Here is a 22,866-nt window from a genome sequence, read left to right on the forward strand (position 1 = left end):
GTGGTTGAGAGAGCAGAAGAGGGTGTTTTGAAATGGTTTGGGCACATGGAGAGAATGAGTGAGGAAAGATTGACCAAGAGGATATATGTGTCGGAGGTGGAGGGAACGAGGAGAAGAGGGAGACCAAATTGGAGGTGGAAAGATGGAGTGAAAAAGATTTTGTGTATCGGGGCCTGAACATGCAGGAGGGTGAAAGGAGGGCAAAGAATAGAGTGAATTGGAGCGATGTGGTATACCGGGGTTGAGGTGCTGTCAGTGGATTGAATCAAGGCATGTGTATGGGGGTGGGTTGGGCCATTTCTTTCGTCTGTTTCCTTGCGCTACCTCGCAAACGCGGGAGACAGCGACAAAGCAAAAAATATATATATATATATATATATATATGTATTATATATATATATATATATATATATATATATATATATATATATATATAAAGTGCGTAAGACAAGGGAGCAAATGGGAACTTCAGTGAAGGGCGCAAATGGGGAGGTGATAACAAGTAGTGGTGATGTGAGAAGGAGATGGAGTGAGTAATTTGAAGGTTTGTTGAATGTGTTTGATGATAGAGTGGCAGATATAGGGTGTTTTGGTCGAGGTGGTGTGCAAAGTGAGAGGGTTAGGGAAAATGATTTGGTAAACAGAGAAGAGGTAGTGAAAGCTTTGCGGAAGATGAAAGCCGGCAAGGCAGCAGGTTTGGATGGTATTGCAGTGGAATTTATAAAAAAAGGGGGGTGACTGTATTGTTGACTGGTTGGTAAGGTTATTTAATGTATGTATGACTCATGGTGAGGTGCCTGAGGATTGGCGGAATGCGTGCATAGTGCCATTGTACAAAGGCAAAGGGGATAAGAGTGAGTGCTCAAATTACAGAGGTATAAGTTTGTTGAGTATTCCTGGTAAATTATATGGGAGAGTATTGATTGAGAGGGTGAAGGCATGTACAGAGCATCAGATTGGGGAAGAGCAGTGTGGTTTCAGAAGTGGTAGAGGATGTGTGGATCAGGTGTTTGCTTTGAAGAATGTATGTGAGAAATACTTAGAAAAGCAAATGGATTTGTATGTAGCATTTATGGATCTGGAGAAGGCATATGATAGAGTTGATAGAGATGCTCTGTGGAAGGTATTAAGAATATATGGTGTGGGAGGCAAGTTGTTAGAAGCAGTGAAAAGTTTTTATCGAGGATGCAAGGCATGTGTACGTGTAGGAAGAGAGGAAAGTGATTGGTTCTCAGTGAATGTAGGTTTGCGGCAGGGGTGTGTGATGTCTCCATGGGTGTTTAATTTGTTTATGGATGGGGTTGTTAGGGAGGTAAATGCAAGAGTCTTGGAAAGAGGGGCAAGTATGAAGTCTGTTGGGGATGAGAGAGCTTGGGAAGTGAGTCAGTTGTTGTTTGCTGATGATACAGCGCTGGTGGCGGATTCATGTTAGAAACTGCAGAAGCTGGTGACGGAGTTTGGTAAAGTGTGTGGAAGAAGAAAGTTAAGAGTAAATGTGAATAAGAGCAAGGTTATTAGGTACAGTAGGGTTGAGGGTCAAGTCAATTGGGAGGTGAGTTTGAATGGAGAAAAACTGGAGGAAGTGAAGTGTTTTAGATATCTGGGAGTGGATCTGGCAGCGGATGGAACCATGGAAGCGGAAGTGGATCATAGGGTGGGGGAGGGGGCGAAAATCCTGGGGAGCCTTGAAGAATGTGTGGAAGTCGAGAACATTATCTCGGAAAGCAAAAATGGGTATGTTTGAAGGAATAGTAGTTCCAACAATGTCGTATGGTTGCGAGGCGTGGGCTATGGATAGAGTTGTGCGCAGGAGGATGGATGTGCTGGAAATGAGATGTTTGAGGACAATGTGTGGTGTGAGGTGGTTTGATCGAGTAAGTAACGTAAGGGTAAGAGAGATGTGTGGAAATAAAAAGAGCGTGGTTGAGAGAGCAGAAGAGGGTGTTTTGAAATGGTTTGGGCACATGGAGAGAATGAGTGAGGAAAGATTGACCAAGAGGATATATGTGTCGGAGGTGGAGGGAACGAGGAGAAGAGGGAGACCAAATTGGAGGTGGAAAGATGGAGTGAAAAAGATTTTGTGTGATCGGGGCCTGAACATGCAGGAGGGTGAAAGGAGGGCAAGGAATAGAGTGAATTGGAGCGATGTGGTATACCGGGGTTGACGTGCTGTCAGTGGATTGAATCAGGGCATGTGAGGCGTCTGGGGTAAACCATGGAAAGTTCTGTGGGGCCTGGATGTGGAAAGGGAACTGTGGTTTTGGGCATTATTACATGACAGCTAGAGACTGAGTGTGAACGAATGGGGCCTTTGTTGTCTTTTTCTAGTGCTACCTCGCAACCTTCAGGGGGTAGGGGGATGTTATTTCATGTGTGGCGAGGTGGCGATGGGAATGAATAAAGGCAGACTGTGAATTGTGTGCATATGTATATATGTATGTGTCTGTGTGTGTATATATTGTGTACATTGAGATGTATGGGTATGTACATTTGTGTGAGTAACGTGTATGTATATACATGTGTATGGGGTGGGTTGGGCTATTTCTTTCGTCTGTTTCCTTGCGCTACCTTGCAAACGCTGGAGACAGCGACAAAGCAAAGTATAAAAAAAAAAAAAAATATATATATATATATTTTTTTTTTTTTATACTTTGTTGCTGTTTCCCGCGTTTGCGAGGTAGCGCAAGGAAACAGACGAAAGAAATGGCCCCCCCCCCCCATACACATGTATATACATACGTCCACACACGCAAATATACATACCTACACAGCTTTCCATGGTTTACCCCAGACTCTTCACATGCCTTGATTCAATCCACTGACAGCACGTCAGCCCCGGTATACCACATCGCTCCAATTCACTCTATTCCTTGCCCTCCTTTCACCCTCCTGCATGTTCAGGCCCCGATCACACAAAATCTTTTTCACTCCATCTTTCCACCTCCAATTTGGTCTCCCTCTTCTCCTTGTTCCCTCCACCTCCGACACATATATCCTCTTGGTCAATCTTTCCTCACTCATCCTCTCCATGTGCCCAAACCACTTCAAATCAAAACACCCTCTTCTGCTCTCTCAACCACGCTCTTTTTATTTCCACACATCTCTCTTACCCTTACGTTACTCATATATATATATATATATATATATATATATATATATATATATATATATATATATATATATATATATATATTTATTTATTATTTATTTTGCTTTGTCGCTGTCTCCCGCGTTTGCGAGGTAGCGCAAGGAAACAGACGAAAGAAATGGCCCAACCATGGAACCATGGAAGAGGAAGTGAATCATAGGGTGGGGGAGGGGGCGAAAGTTCTGGGAGCATTGAAAAATGTGTGGAAGTCGAGAACATTGTCTCAGAAAGCAAAAATGGGTATGTTTGAAGGAATAGTGGTTCCAACAATGTTGTATAGTTGCGAGGCGTGGGCTGTGAATAGAGTTGTGCGTAGGAGGGTGGATATGCTGGAAATGAGATGTTTGAGGACAATATGTGGTGTGAGGTGGTTTGATCGAGTAAGTAATGTAAGGGTAAGAGAGATGTGTGGAAATAAAAAGAGTGTGGTTGAGAGAGCAGAAGAGGGTGTTTTGAAATGGTTTGGTCACATGGAGAGAATGAGTGAGGAAAGATTGACTAAGAGGATATATGCGTCAGAGGTGGAGGGAATGAGGAGAAGTGGGAGACGAAATTGGAGGTGGAAAGATGGAGTGAAAAAGATTTTGAGTGATCGGGGCCTGAACATGCAGGAGGGTGAAAGGCGTGCAAGGAATAGAGTGAATTGGATTGATGTGGTATACCGGGGTTGACGTGCTGTCTATGGATTGAAACAGGGCATGTGAAGTGTCTGGGGTAAACCATGGAAAGTGGTGTGGGGCCTGGATGTGGAAAGGGAGCTGTGGTTTCGGTGCATTATTACATTATAGCTAGAGACTGAGTGTGAACGAATGGGGCCTTTGTTGTCTTTCCCTAGCACTACCTTGCACATATGAGGGGGAAGGGGGTTGTTATTCCATATGTGGCGAGGTGGTGATGGGAATAAATAAAGGCAGAAAGTATGAATTATTTACATGTGTATATATGTATATGTTTGTGTGTGTATATATATGTGTACATTGAGATGTATAGGTATGTATATTTGCGTGTGTGGACGTGTATGTATATACATGTGTATGTGGGTGAGTTGGGCCATTCTTTCGTCTGTTTCCTTGTGCTACCTCTCTAACGCGGGAGACAGCGACAAAGCAAAATAAATATAAATAGATATTGATATACATCAAAGTGACGTAGCTAGGGCGCCATTTGGTAAATATACGATTGTCCAAGACAAATAATGAGCGTATCATGAACTTATTGTGTGGACAAGAAGGTGAGTTGTTTGCAAATCTTATCAACAATAAAGTTATCCAATTTGTATGGACCGTCAGTAATAGTAAGATTATAATTTTCATACATATTCGCCATTTCCCTCATTAGTGAGGTAGCGTTAAGGAGAGAGTGAGCCTAAGAGGGAAAGTCCTCACTTGGCCGCGTCATCAGTTCCTTCTTTTGGAAAAAGAAAAAAACAAGAGAGGAGGATTTCCAGTCCCCTGCTCCCTCCCTGTTTAGTCGCCTTTTATGACATGCATGGAATATGTGGGAAGCATTCTTTTTCCTTATCCCTGGGGCATGTGAAACGTCTGGGGCAAACCATGGAAAGGTCTGTGGGGCCTGGATGTAGGTAGGGAGCTGTGGTTTGGATGCATTACACATGACAGCTAGAGACTGAGTGGGAATGAATGTGGCCTTTTTTGTCTGTTTTCCTGGTGCTACCTTACTGAAGCAGGGGCTAGCGATGCTGTTTCCTGTGGGATGGGATGGTGCCGGGAATAGATGAAGGCAAGCAAGTATGAATATGTACACGTGTACATTTGTGTATGTCTGTGTATGTATGTGTGTATATGTTGATATTTATATGTATGTATTTGTGCGTGTATGGGCATTTATGTAGATATACATGCATATGAATGGATGAGCCATTCCTTGTCTGTTTTCTGGCACTACCTTACTGATGTGGGAAACAGCAATTAATTATGGTAAATATTCATATTTGCTTGCCTTCATCCATTTCCGGCACTACCGCCCCACAGGAATTAGTATTGCTACCCCCTGCAGCAAGGTAGCACCAGGAAAACAGACAAAAAAGGCTACATTCATTAACACTCAGTCTCTAGCTGTCATATGTAATTCACTGAAATCACAGCTCCCTATCCATGTACAGACCTTTCCATGGTTTACCCCAGATGTTTCACATGCCCTGGTTCAGTCCATTGACAGTATGTCGATCCCGGTATACCACATCATTCCAATTCACTGTATTCCTTGCATGCTTCTCTCCCTCCTGTATGTTTAGGCCCCTACTGCTCAAAATCTTTTTCACTCCATCCTTCCACCTCCAGTTTGGTCTCCCACTTCTCCTTGTTCTCTCCACCTCTGACACATGTATCCTCTTTGTCAATCTTTCCTCACTCATTCTCTTCATATGTCCAAACCACTTCAACACACCCTCTCCTGCTCTCTTAACCAATTTCTTTTCATTTCCACACATAAGAGGCTGCAGTCATGGACAAAAGTCCTTCTCTAGGCCAGGCTTTAATTGAAATATAGAGAGGATTATGAATGAGAAAAGAAGACAGATTTTGAAGGAAGTTGAAAAGCTTTTCTTTTAAAACATCTTCAAAGAAGTGCAGGGTCATAGTTATTTACTTCATTGCCAAGAACATGTAGTCCATTTTACAATTTGCCTCACTAAATTGTGAGATTGACAGCTATATGCCAAATATATTGATCAAGGATAATTATTGCTGATTGAGAAACAATGATGGAGTCATCATCACTCCGGCTAATCGTTTCCTACACTTCTGAATATTTTGGAATTATTCTTATTCATGAAATGCACAGGTAATCATTCAGGCCGGATGTGTGCAAAAGGCGCAATTTTCAAGCTGAGCATACATAAAAGATAGCTTTTAGCATAGTTCTTTATAGTATTATTATGCTTTCATGTCATGTATAAACAAAAGTAATATTCAAAAGACAGCTTGTATCACTCCATGATATAGAAGTTTCCTTTTCTCAAGATACACTATTTTTTATCATCTAGTATTTTTATTATGGAAGTAAGGGGAGTGGGGGAGGAATGGGATGTATTTAGGGAATCTGTGATGGATTGCGCAAAAGATGCTTGTGGCATGAGAAGAGTGGGAGGTGTGTTGATTAGAAAGGGTAGTGAGTGGTGGGATGAAGAAGTAAGAGTATTAGTGAAAGAGAAGAGAGAGGCATTTGGATGATTTTTGCAGGGAAAAAATGCAATTGAGTGGGAGATGTATAAAAGAAAGAGACAGGAGGTCAAGAGAAAGGTGCAAGAGGTGAAAAAAAGGGCAAATGAGAGTTGGGGTGAGAGAGTATCATTAAATTTTAGGGAGAATAAAAAGATGTTCTGGAAGGAGGTAAATAAAGTGCGTAAGACAAGGGAGCAAATGGGAACTTCAGTGAAGGGCACAAATGGGGAGGTGATAACAAGTAGTGGTGATGTGAGAAGGAGATGGAGTGAGTATTTTGAAGGTTTGTTGAATGTGTTTGATGATAGAGTGGCAGATATAGGGTGTTTTGGTCGAGGTGGTGTGCAAAGTAAGAGGGTTAGGGAAAATGATTTGGTAAACAGAGAAGAGGTAGTAAAAGCTTTGTGGAAGATGAAAGCCGGCAAGGCAGCAGGTTTGGATGGTATTGCAGTGGAATTTATTAAAAAAGGGGATGACTGTATTGTTGACTGGTTGGTAAGGTTATTTAATGTATGTATGACTCATGGTGAGGTGCCTGAGGATTGGCGGAATGCATGCATAGTGCCATTGTACAAAGGCAAAGGGGATAAGAGTGAGTGCTCAAATTACAGAGGTATAAGTTTGTTGAGTATTCCTGGTAAATTATATGGGAGGATATTGATTGAGAGGGTGAAGGCATGTACAGAGCATCAGATTGGGGAAGAGCAGTGTGGTTTCAGAAGTGGTAGAGGATGTGTGGATCAGGTGTTTGCTTTGAAGAATGCATGTGAGAAATACTTAGAAAAGCAAATGGATTTGTATGTAGCATTTATGGATCTGGAGAAGGCATATGATAGAGTTGATAGAGATGCTCTGTGGAAGGTATTAAGAATATATGGTGTGGGAGGCAAGTTGTTAGAAGCAGTGAAAAGTTTTTATCGAGGATGTAAGGCATGTGTACGTGTAGGAAGAGAGGAAAGTGATTGGTTCTCAGTGAATGTAGGTTTGCGGCAGGGGTGTGTTATGTCTCCATGGTTGTTTAATTTGTTTATGGATGGGGTTGTTAGGGAGGTGAATGCAAGAGTTTTGGAAAGAGGGGCAAGTATGAAGTCTGTTGGGGATGAGAGAGCTTGGGAAGTGAGTCAGTTGTTGTTCGCTGATGATACAGCGCTGGTGGCTGATTCATGTGAGAAACTGCAGAAGCTGGTGACTGAGTTTGGTAAAGTGTGTGAAAGAAGAAAGTTAAGAGTAAATGTGAATAAGAGCAAGGTTATTAGGTACAGTAGGGTTGAGGGTCAAGTCAATAGGGAGGTGAGTTTGAATGGAGAAAAACTGGAGGAAGTGAAGTGTTTTAGATATCTGGGAGTGGATCTGGCAGCGGATGGAACCATGGAAGCGGAAGTGGATCATAGGATGGGGGACGGGGCGAAAATTCTGGGAGCCTTGAAGAATGTGTGGAAGTCGAGAACATTATCTCGGAAAGCAAAAATGGGTATGTTTGAAGGAATAGTGGTTCCAACAATGTTGTCTGGTTGCGAGGCGTGGGCTATGGATAGAGTGGTGCGCAGGAGGATGGATGTGCTGGAAATGAGATGTTTGAGGACAATGTGTGGTGTGAGGTGGTTTGATCGAGTAAGTAACGTAAGGGTAAGAGAGATGTGTGGAAATAAAAAGAGCGTGGTTGAGAGAGCAGAAGAGGGTGTTTTGAAATGGTTTGGGCACATGGAGAGAATGAGTGAGGAAAGATTGACCAAGAGGATATATGTGTCGGAGGTGGAGGGTACGAGGAGAAGAGGGAGACCAAATTGGAGGTGGAAAGATGGAGTGAAAAAGATTTTGTGTGATCGGGGCCTGAACATGCAGGAGGGTGAAAGGAGGGCAAGGAATAGAGTGAATTGGAGCGATGTGGTATACCGGGTTTGACGTGCTGTCAGTGGATTGAATCAAGGCATGTGAAGCGTCTGGGGTAAACCATGGAAAGCTGTGTAGGTATGTATATTTGCGTGTGTGGACGTATGTATATACATGTGTATGGGGGTGGGTTGGGCCATTTCTTTCGTCTGTTTCCTTGCGCTACCTCGCAAACGCGGGAGACAGCGACAAAGCAAAAAAAAAAAAAAAAAATTTTATTATCACGTTATGTCTGAAAATCAATACTTATGTTGCTAGTAGCAATTAATCTTAAAATACAAATGACAACATATTCTTTTGCGGTGCTTGACAGGGATAACTATTTTCTCACCTGTGCCACAGCCTTCTGAATTTTCTGTGCATGGTCCTGGTATTTGCCTATCTATCTATCTATCCATCTATAATTATCTGTGATGCACATTCCCTCCCGGAATTCCCATCAAGGGTGTGGCCACAGCAAGTCTCCACTTATCCCTGTCCCCACATGCTTCCCTCTCATATGCCATTTGACTGATTCTTCCACCATTTCTCTTGCTCCAGTATTCTTTCACTCTTTTTCTTCATGTTACAGGTGGTCTCACACCAACCCTTTTAATTTTTCTATCATGCACTCTTCTCGTAAACTCCCAGTCTTGCTTTCCCTCCACAAGCTCAGATCACCACAAAGAATTACATTTCAACCAATCTACCACTCCATGGTTCATTCCCTTTGCATGTCCTGCTGCATTACATCTCTCGTACACCCTGTCATTTATTTCTTCATTCCATCTAGTCATGCCACATGTGCCTATCAAATAGCTCACTTCCACAGCTTGGAGTTTTGACTTCTTTGACTCATTTCATGTCTATGTTTATGCTGCATAGGTCAGGGGTGGGAGGACTTTGCTGTCCTTTAATCCTCTCTTCACTTTCATCTGACACCTCTACCCTTCATTATTCTAGTAAGAGACCCAGTGACTCTTCTTCCTTGTACTTTTCTCTCCCATATATATCCTTCTATATCCCCAAACTTACCCAAGGTAGCTCCTAAAAACTTAAATTCTCTCACCTCTTCCAATCTTTCTTCCCCCATTTCCAGAACACAGTTTAGTACATTTTTCTCACTCTATAGGGTTTTGTAAAATCTATACTTTCACTTTTTCCTTTCAAAACCATTACTTTACTTTTACCTGCATTTACCTGCAACCACCTATGTTTACACATCAAAGAACACACAACCTTTTGCAACTCCTCTTCTCTTTCAGTAAACAACACAGTATCATCTGCAAACAAGCTTGTCACTAGCACCATACCTCACTGCCACACTCCATCTTTGCACACCCCTTCCCTTGTTTTACTTTCATTTGTCTTATCACTTTATCCATATATATGTATATTATAAAGTCCTGGTGACATCACACAGCCCTGCTTCACACCCACATGCAGACTGAAACATTCCCTCAACTCTCCACCCACTCTTACATATGCATTTGTTCATCTATAGAAGGCTTTAACACTGTCCAACAGTTGTTGCCCTACCCCATATATCCTTAACACTTCCATGTTAGTATGAGTGAAGATAAAGTCTAAAAACGATGTATCAGTCCCTCTCATGCTAGAGTGCTCCATGACTTGTTAGCTTAGGAAATTTTCTTGTATGCACTAAAAACTTGTTTCTCTGTGACCTTTTATTGCTGTGAGAATCCAAATTCCCCTAGTTTCTGTCTTTATAATTGAAATCATCCATTATCAGTTCTCTTCCATCTCTAAGAAGTACATGTTTCACTGCTTTATGTACCATCCGGATTGTTCCTTTATTTTCATTGTATATTTTTTTGTGGTTCATCACAATTCTTTGGAGGATTGTATGAGAATAACTCCACTATGCCCTTCTTTGCCTATTATATATTGTCTGAATAGGCATTCTTCCACTGTTTTTTGAAACTTCTGGCTCTCTTTTATTAAAAGCACTAATCCTCCCCCTCCTTTACCTTCTCTTTCCTTTCTTGCTGTCATGTACCCCTCTATGCAGAATAGATGAGAGCTTATCTCTTTCATAAGCTTAGTTTCCAGAATTGTGATAATATCAGGTGCATTTTCCTTGATACAATCCTTGAATTTCATTTCTTTACCATGTACTGTTCATTCATCAGCAATCGAATACAGAACTTTCAGTCTGATTATTGCCATCTCCTAGCATGTATGCTCTCAGCAGGGCTGTTCCATTCTCTTACCATGTGTTGTGTCTCAAGTTTTTTGTCTTCTGCCTGCTTTGTCTCATCTTCTGTGGATGAGGGGCTATGGTTTTGGTGCATTACACATGACGGCAAGAGAATGGATATCAGCAGATGGGGCTTTCTCTTCATCGATTCCTTATCTGCAAGCAAGTTTTCACTAGCCACTATACCTCACCATAACATTCTATCTCTGCACCCCCTTTCCTGGTTTTTCTTTCATCTCTCGTATCACTCCATCCATATATATGTTAAAAAGCCACAGCCTTGCCTAACACCCACATGTATGCCCAAATTTTTGCTTAACTCTCCGTTCACTCTTACACATACATTTGCTATTCTATAGAAGCCTTTCATACCATCCAACCAACAGTGGGCCCCTACCCCATATATCCTAAACACATTCCATAAAGCATTCCACTCAACTCTTCTCATGCTTTCTCTAGGTCAATAAAAGCTGCATACAACTTCTTACCTTTAACTGGATACTTTCCCATAGTCATTTTTACCACAAAAATCTGATTCACACATCTTCCCATCTTTCCTGAAATCCCCTTGGTCTTCACTTATTATGCATGCAGTCACTTCTGTCATTGAAAAAACACATGCATACACTTTTCCTGGTATACTTAACAGACTTACCCTTGTAATTGATACATGTGTCTTTAGCACCTTTTCTTTTGAACAAAGGGACGATAATAGCTTTCACCCTATCCTCAGGCAAAACCTTCTCTTTTCATGCTAAATTACATATCAAATGCATCCACTCTTTCACACTTTCTCCTCCATACTTCATCATTTCAACTGTAACCCCATGTATTCAAGGTGCCTTTCCTACCTTCAACCTCATTGTTGCCCTTTTTAACTCCCTTCTTGCCTTAGGCCCATGGACTTATATCCTTTTCCTTCTGTTCTCCATATCCATGCATGTTAACAGTTGCTGCCTCACCTTCTCCCCCAGTCATCAGTTCTTTAAAACACTCTTTCCATCTTCCTTTCACTCCCTTCTTTTGATTCAGCATTCCCCTTCCTTAGTTATCAGCAACTTTTTTCTTTTTTCACTTACTTCCTATATATTTTCTTATTTTCCCCTAAATTTTACCAATTTCTTCCAAAATCTTAATCTACTCTTTCTTTGTTTTCCTCTGTCAGTTTAGTAACGTTCTGTTGGCACATATATTCTCCCCTCCTCCTTTGCTGAACTTCCCCTGGTATATTTCTTCTGAGCATTCTACCTTATGTCTTTTTGTTTTCTTTCACAGCATTTATAATCTCATCTGTCCACCATGCATTTCCCCTTTTATTCTTATATTTCACAACCTTGTATCCAATTCCTAATTCTACAGTCTTTAACAGACTTTATATAAACATTCCTCACTCATCCTTTCCATATGCCAAGTCATTTCAGCACACCCTCTTCAGCTCTTTCGTGCATACTCCTCTTACTACCACACCTCTCTCTTACCTTATCATTTCTTATTCAATTAACCCTTGTTATACCACATATTATCCTCAAACATTTTATATCCTCAAACATTTTATGTCCAACACATTCACCCTATCTTTTGACCTCTTTGTTGAAGGCTTTTGCCTTACATCCATACATCACTGATGGCACTACTAGATCATCAAACATATCCATCTTTGCCCTTAAAAACAATGACCTCTCTTTCCACACAGTCCTCAGTGTGCCCAAGACCTCTGTCCCTTCATCTACTTTATGGATTACTTCAGCTCCCATGGTTCCATTCACTATTGTGTCCACTCCTAGGTATCTAAAAGCTCCACTTCCTCCAAGTTCTTTCTGTCAAACTTATGCTCCAAATAGCCTTCTGTATTCACTTGTAAACCTAATAACCCTGCATTTCTTCATATTTACTCTCAGCTTTCATCTTTCACACACACTCCCAAACTTGGAGACCAGCTTCTATAGTTTCTCACTCAGTTTTGCCATCAGCACTATATCATCAACAAACATGACTCGCCTCCCAGCCTTTCCATCTTTAGCAGACTTCAAACCTGCTCCTCTTTCCATGTCACTGACATTTACCTTCCTAACCATCCCAGCCATGCTCAAATTTAACAGCCGTGATGACATCACACACCCTTCCTGCAGACTTGCCTTCACCTTGAACCACTCACCCTCCTCTTTACCTACTCACACACATACATTCCTTACTCTTTTGATGAAAACTCCTGGCTTCTTCTATCCTCCCATACCAAATATTCGTAGTATTTCCCACAGAGCATCTCTATCAAACCTGTCATATTATTTCTACATATCCATGAATGCCATATATGTACAAATCCTTTTGTTTGTCTGAGTATTCCTCACACAGTCTTTGAAGCAGACACCTGATCTACACATCCTCTATCAATCGTGAAACCACATTTGTCTTCACCTGCCTGATGTTCTCTGTATGTCTTCACCCTCTCAACCACCACTCAGCCATTCAGCTTACCAGGTACACTTAAACTATTACCTCCCAAGTTTAGATATTTATCATTGTATCCCCTTGCCTTTATACATTAGCACCTATAAAGACATTCAACCAATCCTCAGGCACCTTACCATGATCCATACACACTGAAAATCACAGCTGATCAGTCCACAACACAGTCACCTCCTGTCTTAAGAAATTCAGTTGCAGTACCATCCACTCCAGATGCCTTGTCACATTTCTTTATTGTTATATTTATTTATCATACTTGATCATCATTTCCTGCGTCACCGACATAGCTTCAGGAAACAGACAAAGAATGGCCCGTCCACTCATATACCCACATGTACACATAAACGCCCACACACACACATATACATATCAACATATACACATATACGTACACATACACAGACATATACATATATACACATGTACATTTTCATACTTGCTTGCCTTCATCTGTTCCTGGCTCTACCCCGACCTACTGGAAACAGCATCGCTACCCCCTGCTTCAGCGATGTAGCACCAGGAAAACAGACAAAAAAGGCCACTTCCATTAACACTCGGTCTCTAGCTGTCATGTGTAATGCACTGAAACCACAGCTCCCTATCCACATCTAGGCTTCACAGACCTTTCCATGGTTTACTGCAGAAGTTTCATATACCCTGGTCGACCCCGGTATATTACATCATTCCAATTCACTTATTCCTTGCATGCATCTCTCACTCTCCTGTATGTTCAGACCCCAGTTGCTCACAATCTTTTCCACTCCATCCTTTCACCTCCAATTTGGTCTCCTTGTTCCTATCATCTCTGACACTTGTATCCTGTTTTTCAGTCTTTCCTCACTGATTCTCTCACTATGTCCAAACCATATCAACACAACATCTACTCTCTCTCTTTTTACTACCACACATCTCTCTTACCCTTTCATTACTTACTTGATCAAACCACCTCACACCACATATTGTCCTCAAACATTTCATTTCCAACACTTCCACTCTCCTCCATGCAACCCTATCTATAGCCCATGCTTCATAACCATACACTATTGTTGGAACTACTATTCCTTCAAACATACCCATTTGTGCTCTCCGAGATGACATTCTTCCTCTCCCATACATTCTTCATTGCTCCGAGAACCTTCGCCCCCTCCACCACCCTTTGACTCACTTCTGTTCCCATGGTTCCATTCATTGCTAAGTCCACTCCCAGATATTTAAAACACTTCACTCCCTCCAATATTTCTCCATTCAAACTTATGTCCCAATTAACTTGTCCCTCAACCCTACTGAACCTCATAGCCTTGCTCTTATTCACATTTACTCTCAACTCTCTTCTATCACACACTTTTCCAGTTACTCGGTTACCAGTTTCTCACCTGAATCAGCCGCCAGAGCTGTATCATCGGTGAATAACAACTGACTCACTTCCTGGGTAGGCCCTCTCATCCCAACAGACTGCATACTCTCCCCACTCCAAAACTCTTGCATTTACCTCCCTAACCACCCCATCCATAAACAAATTAAACAACCATGGGGACATCACAAGCACCTGTCGCAGACTGACCTTCACGGGAACCAATCACTCTCTCTTCCTACTCATACGCATGCCTTGCATCCTTGATAAAAACTTTTCACTGCTTGTAGCAGCTTACCTCCCACACCATATACTTTTAAGACCTTCCACAAAGCATCTCTGTCAACCCTATCATATGTCTTCTCCAAATCCATAAATACTACATACAAATCCATCTGTTTTCTAAGTGTTTCTCACGCACATTCTTCAAAGCAAACACCTGATCCACACATCCTCTACTACTTCTGAAACCACACTGCTCATCCCCAGTCCGATGCTCCATATATGCCTTCACCCTGTCAATCAATACCCTCCCATACAAACTTCCCTGGAATTCTCAACAAACATGCCTCTGTAGTTTGATCACTCATCTTTATCCCCTTTGCCTTTGTACAGTGGCACTATGCATGCATTCCACTGATCCTCTGGCACTTCAACATGATCCATACATACATTGGATATCCATACCAACCAATTAATATCACAGTCACCCCCTTTCTTAATATATTCTGGTGCATGATCATTCAAACCCGCTGCCTTGCCGGATTTTGTCTTCGATATAGCTTTCACTACCTCTTCTCTCAAAACCAAACCATTCTCCCTGACCCTATCACTTCACACACCACCCCTACCAAAACACCCTACAATCAGCCACTCTGTCATCAAACACATTCAATAAACCTTCAAAATACTCACTCCATCTCCTTCTCACTTCATCACTATCTCTTATTACTTCACCCAATGCCCCCTTCACCGATGTTCCCGCTTGTTCTCTTGTCTTATGCACATTATTTACCCCCCTTCCAAAACTTCTTTTGATTCTCCCTAAAGTTTAATGACACTGTCTCACCCTGTCTTTTAATTCTCCCTAAAGTTTAATGATACTCTCTCACCCCGTCTTTTAATTCTCCCTAAAGTTTAATGATACTCTCTCACTCCTACTCTCATTTGCCCTCTTTTTAACCCTTGTGCCTTCCTCTTGACCTCCTGCTGCTTTCTTTTATACATTTCCCAGTCATTTGCACTCCTTCCTTGTAAGTGTCATCCAAACGCTGCCTCTCTTTTCTCTTTCACTAACATCTTTACTTCTTTGTCCCACCACTCACTACCCTTTCTAATTTATCCACCTCCCACCGTTCTCGTGCTATATGCATCTTTTGCACATGCCATTCACTGCTTCCCTAAATAAAATCCCATTCCTCTTCCACTCCCCTCACATCCTTTGCTCTCACCTTTTGCCTTTTTACACTCAATCTCTCCTGATACTTCCTCATATGGGTGTCCTTTCCAATTGTATTTCAAATTCTTAAAGGGGATAAAGAAGGAGTCAAGCAGGGAGTGCTCATCCTCCTTAAAGGGTCAGACTGGGGTGTCTGAATGTGTGTGGATGTAACCAAGATGAGAAGAAAGGAGAGTTAGGTAGTATGTTTGAAGATAGAAACTTTAATGTTCTGGCTCTGAGTGAAACGAAGCTCAAGGGTAAAAGGGAAGAATGGTTTGGAAAAGTCTTGGGAGTAAAGTCAGTGGTTGGTGAGAGAACGAGAGCCAAGGAAGGAATAGTACTATTCCTGAAGCAGGAGCTATGGGAGTGTGTGATAAAGTGTAACAAAGTAAATTCTAGATTGATGTGGGTAACACTGAAAGTGGATGGTGAACGATGGGTGATTATTGGTGCTTAAGCACTTGCTCATGAGCAGAAAGATCATGAGAGGCAAGTATATTGGGAGCAGCTGAGTGAGTGTCTGCAGCTTTGGTACATGAGACCGGGTATTAGTGATGGGTGATTTAAATGCTAAGTTGAGTAATGTGGCAATTGAAGGTATAATTGGTGTGCATGGTGTATTCAGTGTTGTAAATGGAAATGTGAAGAGCTTGTGGATTTGTGTGCCGATAAAAGACTGTTGATTGGGAATGCCTGGTTTGAATGGAGAGAGATATACATGAGTATACATATGTGAGTAGGAGAGATGGTCAACAGGCATTATTGGATTACGTGTTAATTGATAGGTGTGTAGAATAGAGACTTTTGGATGGTGATGTGCTGAGAGGGACAGCTGGAGGGATGTCTGATCACTATCTTGTGGAGGCAAAGGTGAAGATTTTTAGAGGTTTTCAAAAATGAAAAGTTGGGGAAAAGAGGGTGATGAGAATACATGAACATTTCTTTATGTATTGTCATGAACTTGTAAAGAAAAAATAGCCACAGTGAAGTTGGTTAAATCACTCAGACAACTCAATCATTCTACACTCAGGACTCCTGTTACAAATGTTTGATTGCCAGAACTTGCTCCATTATCAAAACAATGGTAACTTTTCAGAGTCTGAATGAATGGGACATTTCCAGTAGCAGCTTAGAAAATTCTTTTACTGTAAACTCTCTAAGAACAAAAATAGTTTCTGTAGGAAATAGTTGACTTTCACATCAATGAAGTTGGGTGAGTTACCCACAGAAAGCTCTTAACCATTTCACATCCAGGGCTCTTATTACAACTGTGTTATTGCAGGAACGAGCCCCATTATTAACACAACGGAAGCTTTTTCGGAGTCTGAGTGGACGGGACATTTCCACCAGCAATGCAGAGAATTCTAATTCAACCCGTACACTCGGTACATTTGGAGGGGTATTTGCTCCTGTGTGTCTCTCTCAGTTCAGTGCACTTCTGTTCCTCCGTGTTGGTAAGTCTGCACTATTTTACTCTACTTTATGCAGTTTCCAGGAAAATTAATTTTGTAATGTTCAATCAGTGTCATTAGTTTAGAAATAAGTAGGTTAGGCCCCATCAACAGTGAGACTATAAACTATAAATAAGGGATTGTAGGTAGAATAAGCTGTAATTATAAAAGTATTTATTTGCTCATACCATAAATGTATACCATTTTGCTGTCAAATTTTTTAGAGAAGCTTTTTAGTCAAAAATTGATATTCCCAAGAGGTTAAAATGCATGGCCAGTATGAGACCACAAAGAATTTAAACATGCCCAATTGACATAAAACTGTATAGAACAGAACAAAGTATTGTAGTTATGTTAGTGTTTATGAATCATAGCCTATGTATATCTTCAAAAGTTTACTGATAGTATTATCAAAATGATATTGAAACATTGCTTATTTGAGTTATTAACAGAGAACTTTCTTCTGGAAAACAACAGGCCTGTAGCTTGAGAGGAAGAACGATGCTCCATTGGGGGAGATAGTAATTACATATTTGCACTAAATAAGAAGGGAATTTTTCACATGTGGGATCTCATCTTTTGAACACTGTCTTCTGTTGTATAACTTCTTGAATTTATGTATGCTGTCTGCATTAACTATGGCCTCAGTGACTCTTCCAGTTGTCCATCACTCCTATAAGCTAAAAGTTTTTGTACATCCTTATTTACAAGCTTTTTTCTTAAATCTTAGTTTCATTTAATGAATTCTTGGTGCATCTTTAGGTACAGTGACCAAACCTGAGAGGCCTATTCTTATTTTGGCTGTATTCATGATATGAATAGCTTGCTTAATATTTTTTTTTTTTTTTTTTTTTTTTTTATACTTTGTCGCTGTCTCCCGCGTTTGCGAGGTAGCGCAAGGAAACAGACGAAAGAAATGGCCCAACCCCCCCCATACACATGTACATACACACGTCCACACACACAAATATACATACCTACACAGCTTTCCATGGTTTACCCCGGACGCTTCACATGCCTTGATTCAATCCACTGACAGCACGTCAACCCCTGTATACCACATCGCTCCAATTCACTCTATTCCTTGCCCTCCTTTCACCCTCCTGCATGTTCAGGCCCCGATCACACAAAATCTTTTTCACTCCATCTTTCCACCTCCAATTTGGTCTCCCTCTTCTCCTCGTTCCCTCCACCACCGACACATATATCCTCTTGGTCAATCTTTCCTCACTCATTCTCTCCATGTGCCCAAACCATTTTAAAACACCCTCTTCTGCTCTCTCAACCACGCTCTTTTTATTTCCACACATCTCTCTTACCCTTACGTTACTTACTCGATCAAACCACCTCACACCACACATTGTCCTCAAACATCTCATTTCCAGCACATCCATCCTCCTGCGCACAACTCTATCCATAGCCCACGCCTCGCAACCATACAACATTGTTGGAACTACTATTCCTTCAAACATACCCATTTTTGCTTTCCGGGATAATGTTCTCGACTTCCACACATTTTTCAAGGCTCCCAAAATTTTCGCCCCCTCCCCCACCCTATGATCCACTTCCGCTTCCATGGTTCCATCCGCTGACAGATCCACTCCCAGATATCTAAAACACTTCACTTCCTCCAGTTTTTCACCATTCAAACTCACCTCCCAATTGACTTGACCCTCAACCCTACTGTACCTAATAACCTTGCTCTTATTCACATTTACTCTTAACTTTCTTCTTCCACACATTTTACCAAACTCCGTCACCAGCTTCTGCAGTTTCTCACATGAATCCGCCACCAGCGCTGTATCATCAGCGAACAACAACTGACTCACTTCCCAAGCTCTCTCATCCCCAACAGACTTCATACTTGCCCCTCTTTCCAAGACTCTTGCATTTACCTCCCTAACAACCCCATCCATAAACAAATTAAACAACAAATTAATATTTATTTATCCATATACTTGAGAGCTGTTTTGATATTTGCCAGTAGACAGTTTGTCTCCTTAACTATCTTCCTAATATGAGACTCTTGTGACAGGTTAGGGATGATGTCATCCCCCTAAGTCCCACTTACATGCAGAATCTTAAAACTTATTTTTTGTTGGGTAATTTTGAGGTTTTGTTTCTCTTTGTCTCATCCTCATTATTTTACATTTGCTAAAGATGAATTTCATTAACCACATATCAGACCAACTTTAGTATGTTAGGTCCCCTTGTAAGCTGATGTAATCCTCTTTGCTTTTTACTTCCCTGCAGATATATCTTTGGACAAGATCTTAATACAGATCGAGAATAGTAATGGTGCCAGAACCGAGCTCTTTGGTAGTCCACTGGTCACCTCTCCCCATTTGGATAAGGTTCCCTCTTACCTGTGGCCTTGTTCCCTTCCACTGAAATAGTCTTCTGTCCACTGAGGGAGTTCCATCCTTTATTCCTTCTTGGTGATCCTCCTTTTCAATCAGCCTCTTGTGTATTATAAAGTCAAATTGCTTCTAGTCCAGAGGCAGACAGTCCATCCAGCCTTTCATTTTGTCAAGGACTGAGCTCACTTTCGTAAAACTCTAAGAGGTTAGTTACATATGACCTTTCCTGAAAACCATTTTGTCTCTCACTTCGGAAATTCTTTTCAGTTGAAAGCCATTCACTTACTTTCTAATAATCTTTTCCAGAACATTACTCACCACACTTCTCATTGAGACTGGTGTTTAGTTTAATGCCTCTTATCAGTAACCTTTTTATATATATGACATTTGCCCTTTTTCAATTCCTTGGCACAGCCTCCTTCCAGTGACATTTTGAACAGTATTTCAAGTGTTTTGTCTATCATTTGTGTGCCCATCATTAGCACATTTGAGGAAATTTCATCAAGACCATGAGCCTTGTATGGGTAATTTTTTTTAGCATTCTGTTTATATTTTTTCCAGATCTTTCAGTGATTTCAAAAGCCTACTTCCCATTCCATCCCACTGGTGTTGGGGCTATAGTGTTTTACACTTTGAAAACACTTTTGAACATTGTATTCAGTTCCTCAACATATCCATACATTATCCTCAACAGTATTTCCTTCTGAATCCCTTTGCTTGATTAACTGCTCCTTAACTGACTCCAGATGAATTTATGGAATAATTTTGGATTTTCAGCTCCCTTGTCCTCAATACTCTACAAAAAGATTTTTTGTCATTCTTTTTTTTGTCCTGCTATACTTGTTCTGTGCTCTCTTATACCTTGCAAATGCTAGCTGCTAGAGTGCTGTCTTTATCTTCACCTTGCACATCTCGAAGCTTCTCTGCCCTATGACATCTATTAAACCATTCCTTCCTCTTTCTTACCATGTTTCTGTATTTGATGCTTGAGGTACTCATACTTCTGGTCCTTCACTATCACTTTTCTAGATCACAAAATTATATCTGACGTCATTATGGTTTCCGCAATAGATGATCATGTCTGACAAATTTGCTGGAATTTCTTAATGTTATTAATCAGAATTGGGACAAAAAGTACCATCTGATGTAGTATATTTATATTTCCATAAAATACCTCATGAGAGATTTTACATAAGCTCAAAGCACACGGAATAAGTTAAGAACTCTGTACATAGAGCAGAGACTGGCTTACTGGAAGAAAGTGGCATGTAGTATTAATCCACAAAGGCTCAGACTAGCTAGACTTAATGAATGGTGTGCTACAGGGGTCAGTCCAAGGCCCATTTCTTTTCATGATATACATTAATGACCTCGAACTTGGTCTCATATCTAAGATCTCCATATTTGTAGATGATACCAAGCATTTAACTCTGTATTGACAATTGAAGAAACATCTCAAATACTGCAACCAATGAAAATCTTTCAAGGATCTGATGATGAAAAATTGAAGGTTAGAGAAGGAAAGAGCAAATGTTACTCCTATATATAAAAAAGAGACAAAAAGTGTGCCTGGACCTTCTGCCCAATTAGCCTTACATCAATGATAGGTAAAATGATAGAAAACAATATGAGATAAAATTGTCACATTTCTAAACGAACACAAAATTATATTGGACAAGCAACACAGTTTCTGCAATACAAGATCCTGCCTGACGAATTTGCTGGAATTTTTTAAAGTTATCAGAATTGGTACGAAAAAGTACCGTCTGATGTAGTATAATTAGCTTTCCAAAAGGCTTTCGTTAAAGTACCTCACGAGACCTTTACTCAAAATCAAAGCAACAAATAATTGGTTGAAGAATTCTGCACAAGGATCAGAAACTGGCTTACCTGGAAGAAAGCAGCATGTAGCATTAAACAGCGAAGCCTCAGATGGCTAGATGTAACGAGTGATGTGCCACAGGGGTCAGTCCAAGGCCCAGTTCTTTTCAAAATATACATTAATGACCTAAAACTTGGTCTCATATCTAAGATCACCAAATTTGCTGATGACACTAAACTAAGAGGTAGAGCTGTAAACAGGTGGGATTGCGAAATGATTCAGAGAGTGGTCAGGCAGACGGCAAACGAAGTTTAATGTAGACAAGTGTAAGGTTATGCTCTTTGGAGACAATAATATATGTTACAACTACAAACTATTTGGAAACTCTATCCAAATAAATTAGAAGTGAAGGAAAGGACCTTGGAGTCGTCTTTAGCTACAATCTAAAGTACACTAAACAGTGTCAGGCAGCAAGGAAGAAAGGCAACCAAATGTTAGGTTTCATAGCTAGGAACATAGATTACATGGCACCAGAAATAATTCTCACACTTTATAATTCTATAGTAAAACCACATCTTGAATATGCAGTCCAGTTTTGGTCCCCAGACTATAGAAAGGAAGAGGAAAAATTAGAGCAAGTATAAAAATGCACATTAGAATTGATCCCATCCCTTAGAAATCTGGCCTACGAAGAGAGGCAGAAGTAATTGGATCTTTTCTCCCTCGAAAAGCATACACTTCTTAGCGACTTAATGCAAGTGTTCAAAATTCTGAACAAGGTGTTGAACATAGGAATAAGTAACTGACTGTCAAACATAGTGAATGCTAAGACAATAAATACCTTCAAAAGTTGTTTAGACAAATGTTTTATAAATTCAGGTATACTATGAGGTCAAGAGAAACATGCAAGGGTTGAAAAAGAGAGCAAATGAGAGTTGGGGTGAGAGAATGTCATTAAACTTCAGGGAGAATAAAAAGATGTTTTCGAAGGAAGTAAATGACATGCATAAGACGAGAACAAAATGGGAACATCGGTGAAGGGGGCAAGGGGAAACTAATAACAGGTTGTTATAAAGTGAGGAGATGGAGTGACTTATTTTGGAGGTTTGTTGAAAGTGTTGATGATAGAGTGGCAGATATAGGGTGTTTTGGTCAGGGTGGTGTGGAAAGTGAGAGGATCAGGGAGAATGGTTTGGTTAAGAGAGAACAGGTAATGAAAGCTTTGTGAAAGATGAAATTTGGTAAGGTGGTAGGTTTGGATGATCTTGCAGGAGAATTTATTAAGAAAGAGGGTGACTGGATTGTTGATCAGCTGTTAAGGATATTCAGTGTATGTATGGATAATGTTGAAGTGCCCGGGGATTGGGGGAATACATTCATTGTTGTACAAAGGCAAAGGGGATAAAGGTAAGTGTTCAAACTACAGAGGCATAGGCTTGTTGAGTATTCCTGGGAAATTATATGGGAGGGTATTGATTGAGAGGGTGAAGGCCTGTACAGAGCATCCGATTGGGGAAGGGCAGTGTGGTTTCAGAATTGGCAGAGGATGTGTGGG

At 40.8% G+C, this 22,866-nt stretch overlaps 1 protein-coding gene across 1 annotated transcript in view; it reads left to right on the plus strand.

Annotated features, from left to right (window-relative positions):
• Window positions 1–22,866, plus strand: part of LOC139755173 (solute carrier family 12 member 9) — a 290,342-nt gene that overhangs the window by 14,381 nt on the left and 253,095 nt on the right. The window contains exon 2 of the mRNA XM_071673343.1: window positions 16,961–17,132. Within this exon, the coding sequence (XP_071529444.1) occupies window positions 16,961–17,132 (172 nt within the window). The remainder of the gene's footprint in view (window positions 1–16,960; window positions 17,133–22,866) is intronic.

The sequence above is a fragment of the Panulirus ornatus genome, chromosome 18 (genome assembly GCF_036320965.1).
Source record: "Panulirus ornatus isolate Po-2019 chromosome 18, ASM3632096v1, whole genome shotgun sequence".
Taxonomy (NCBI): domain Eukaryota; kingdom Metazoa; phylum Arthropoda; class Malacostraca; order Decapoda; family Palinuridae; genus Panulirus; species Panulirus ornatus.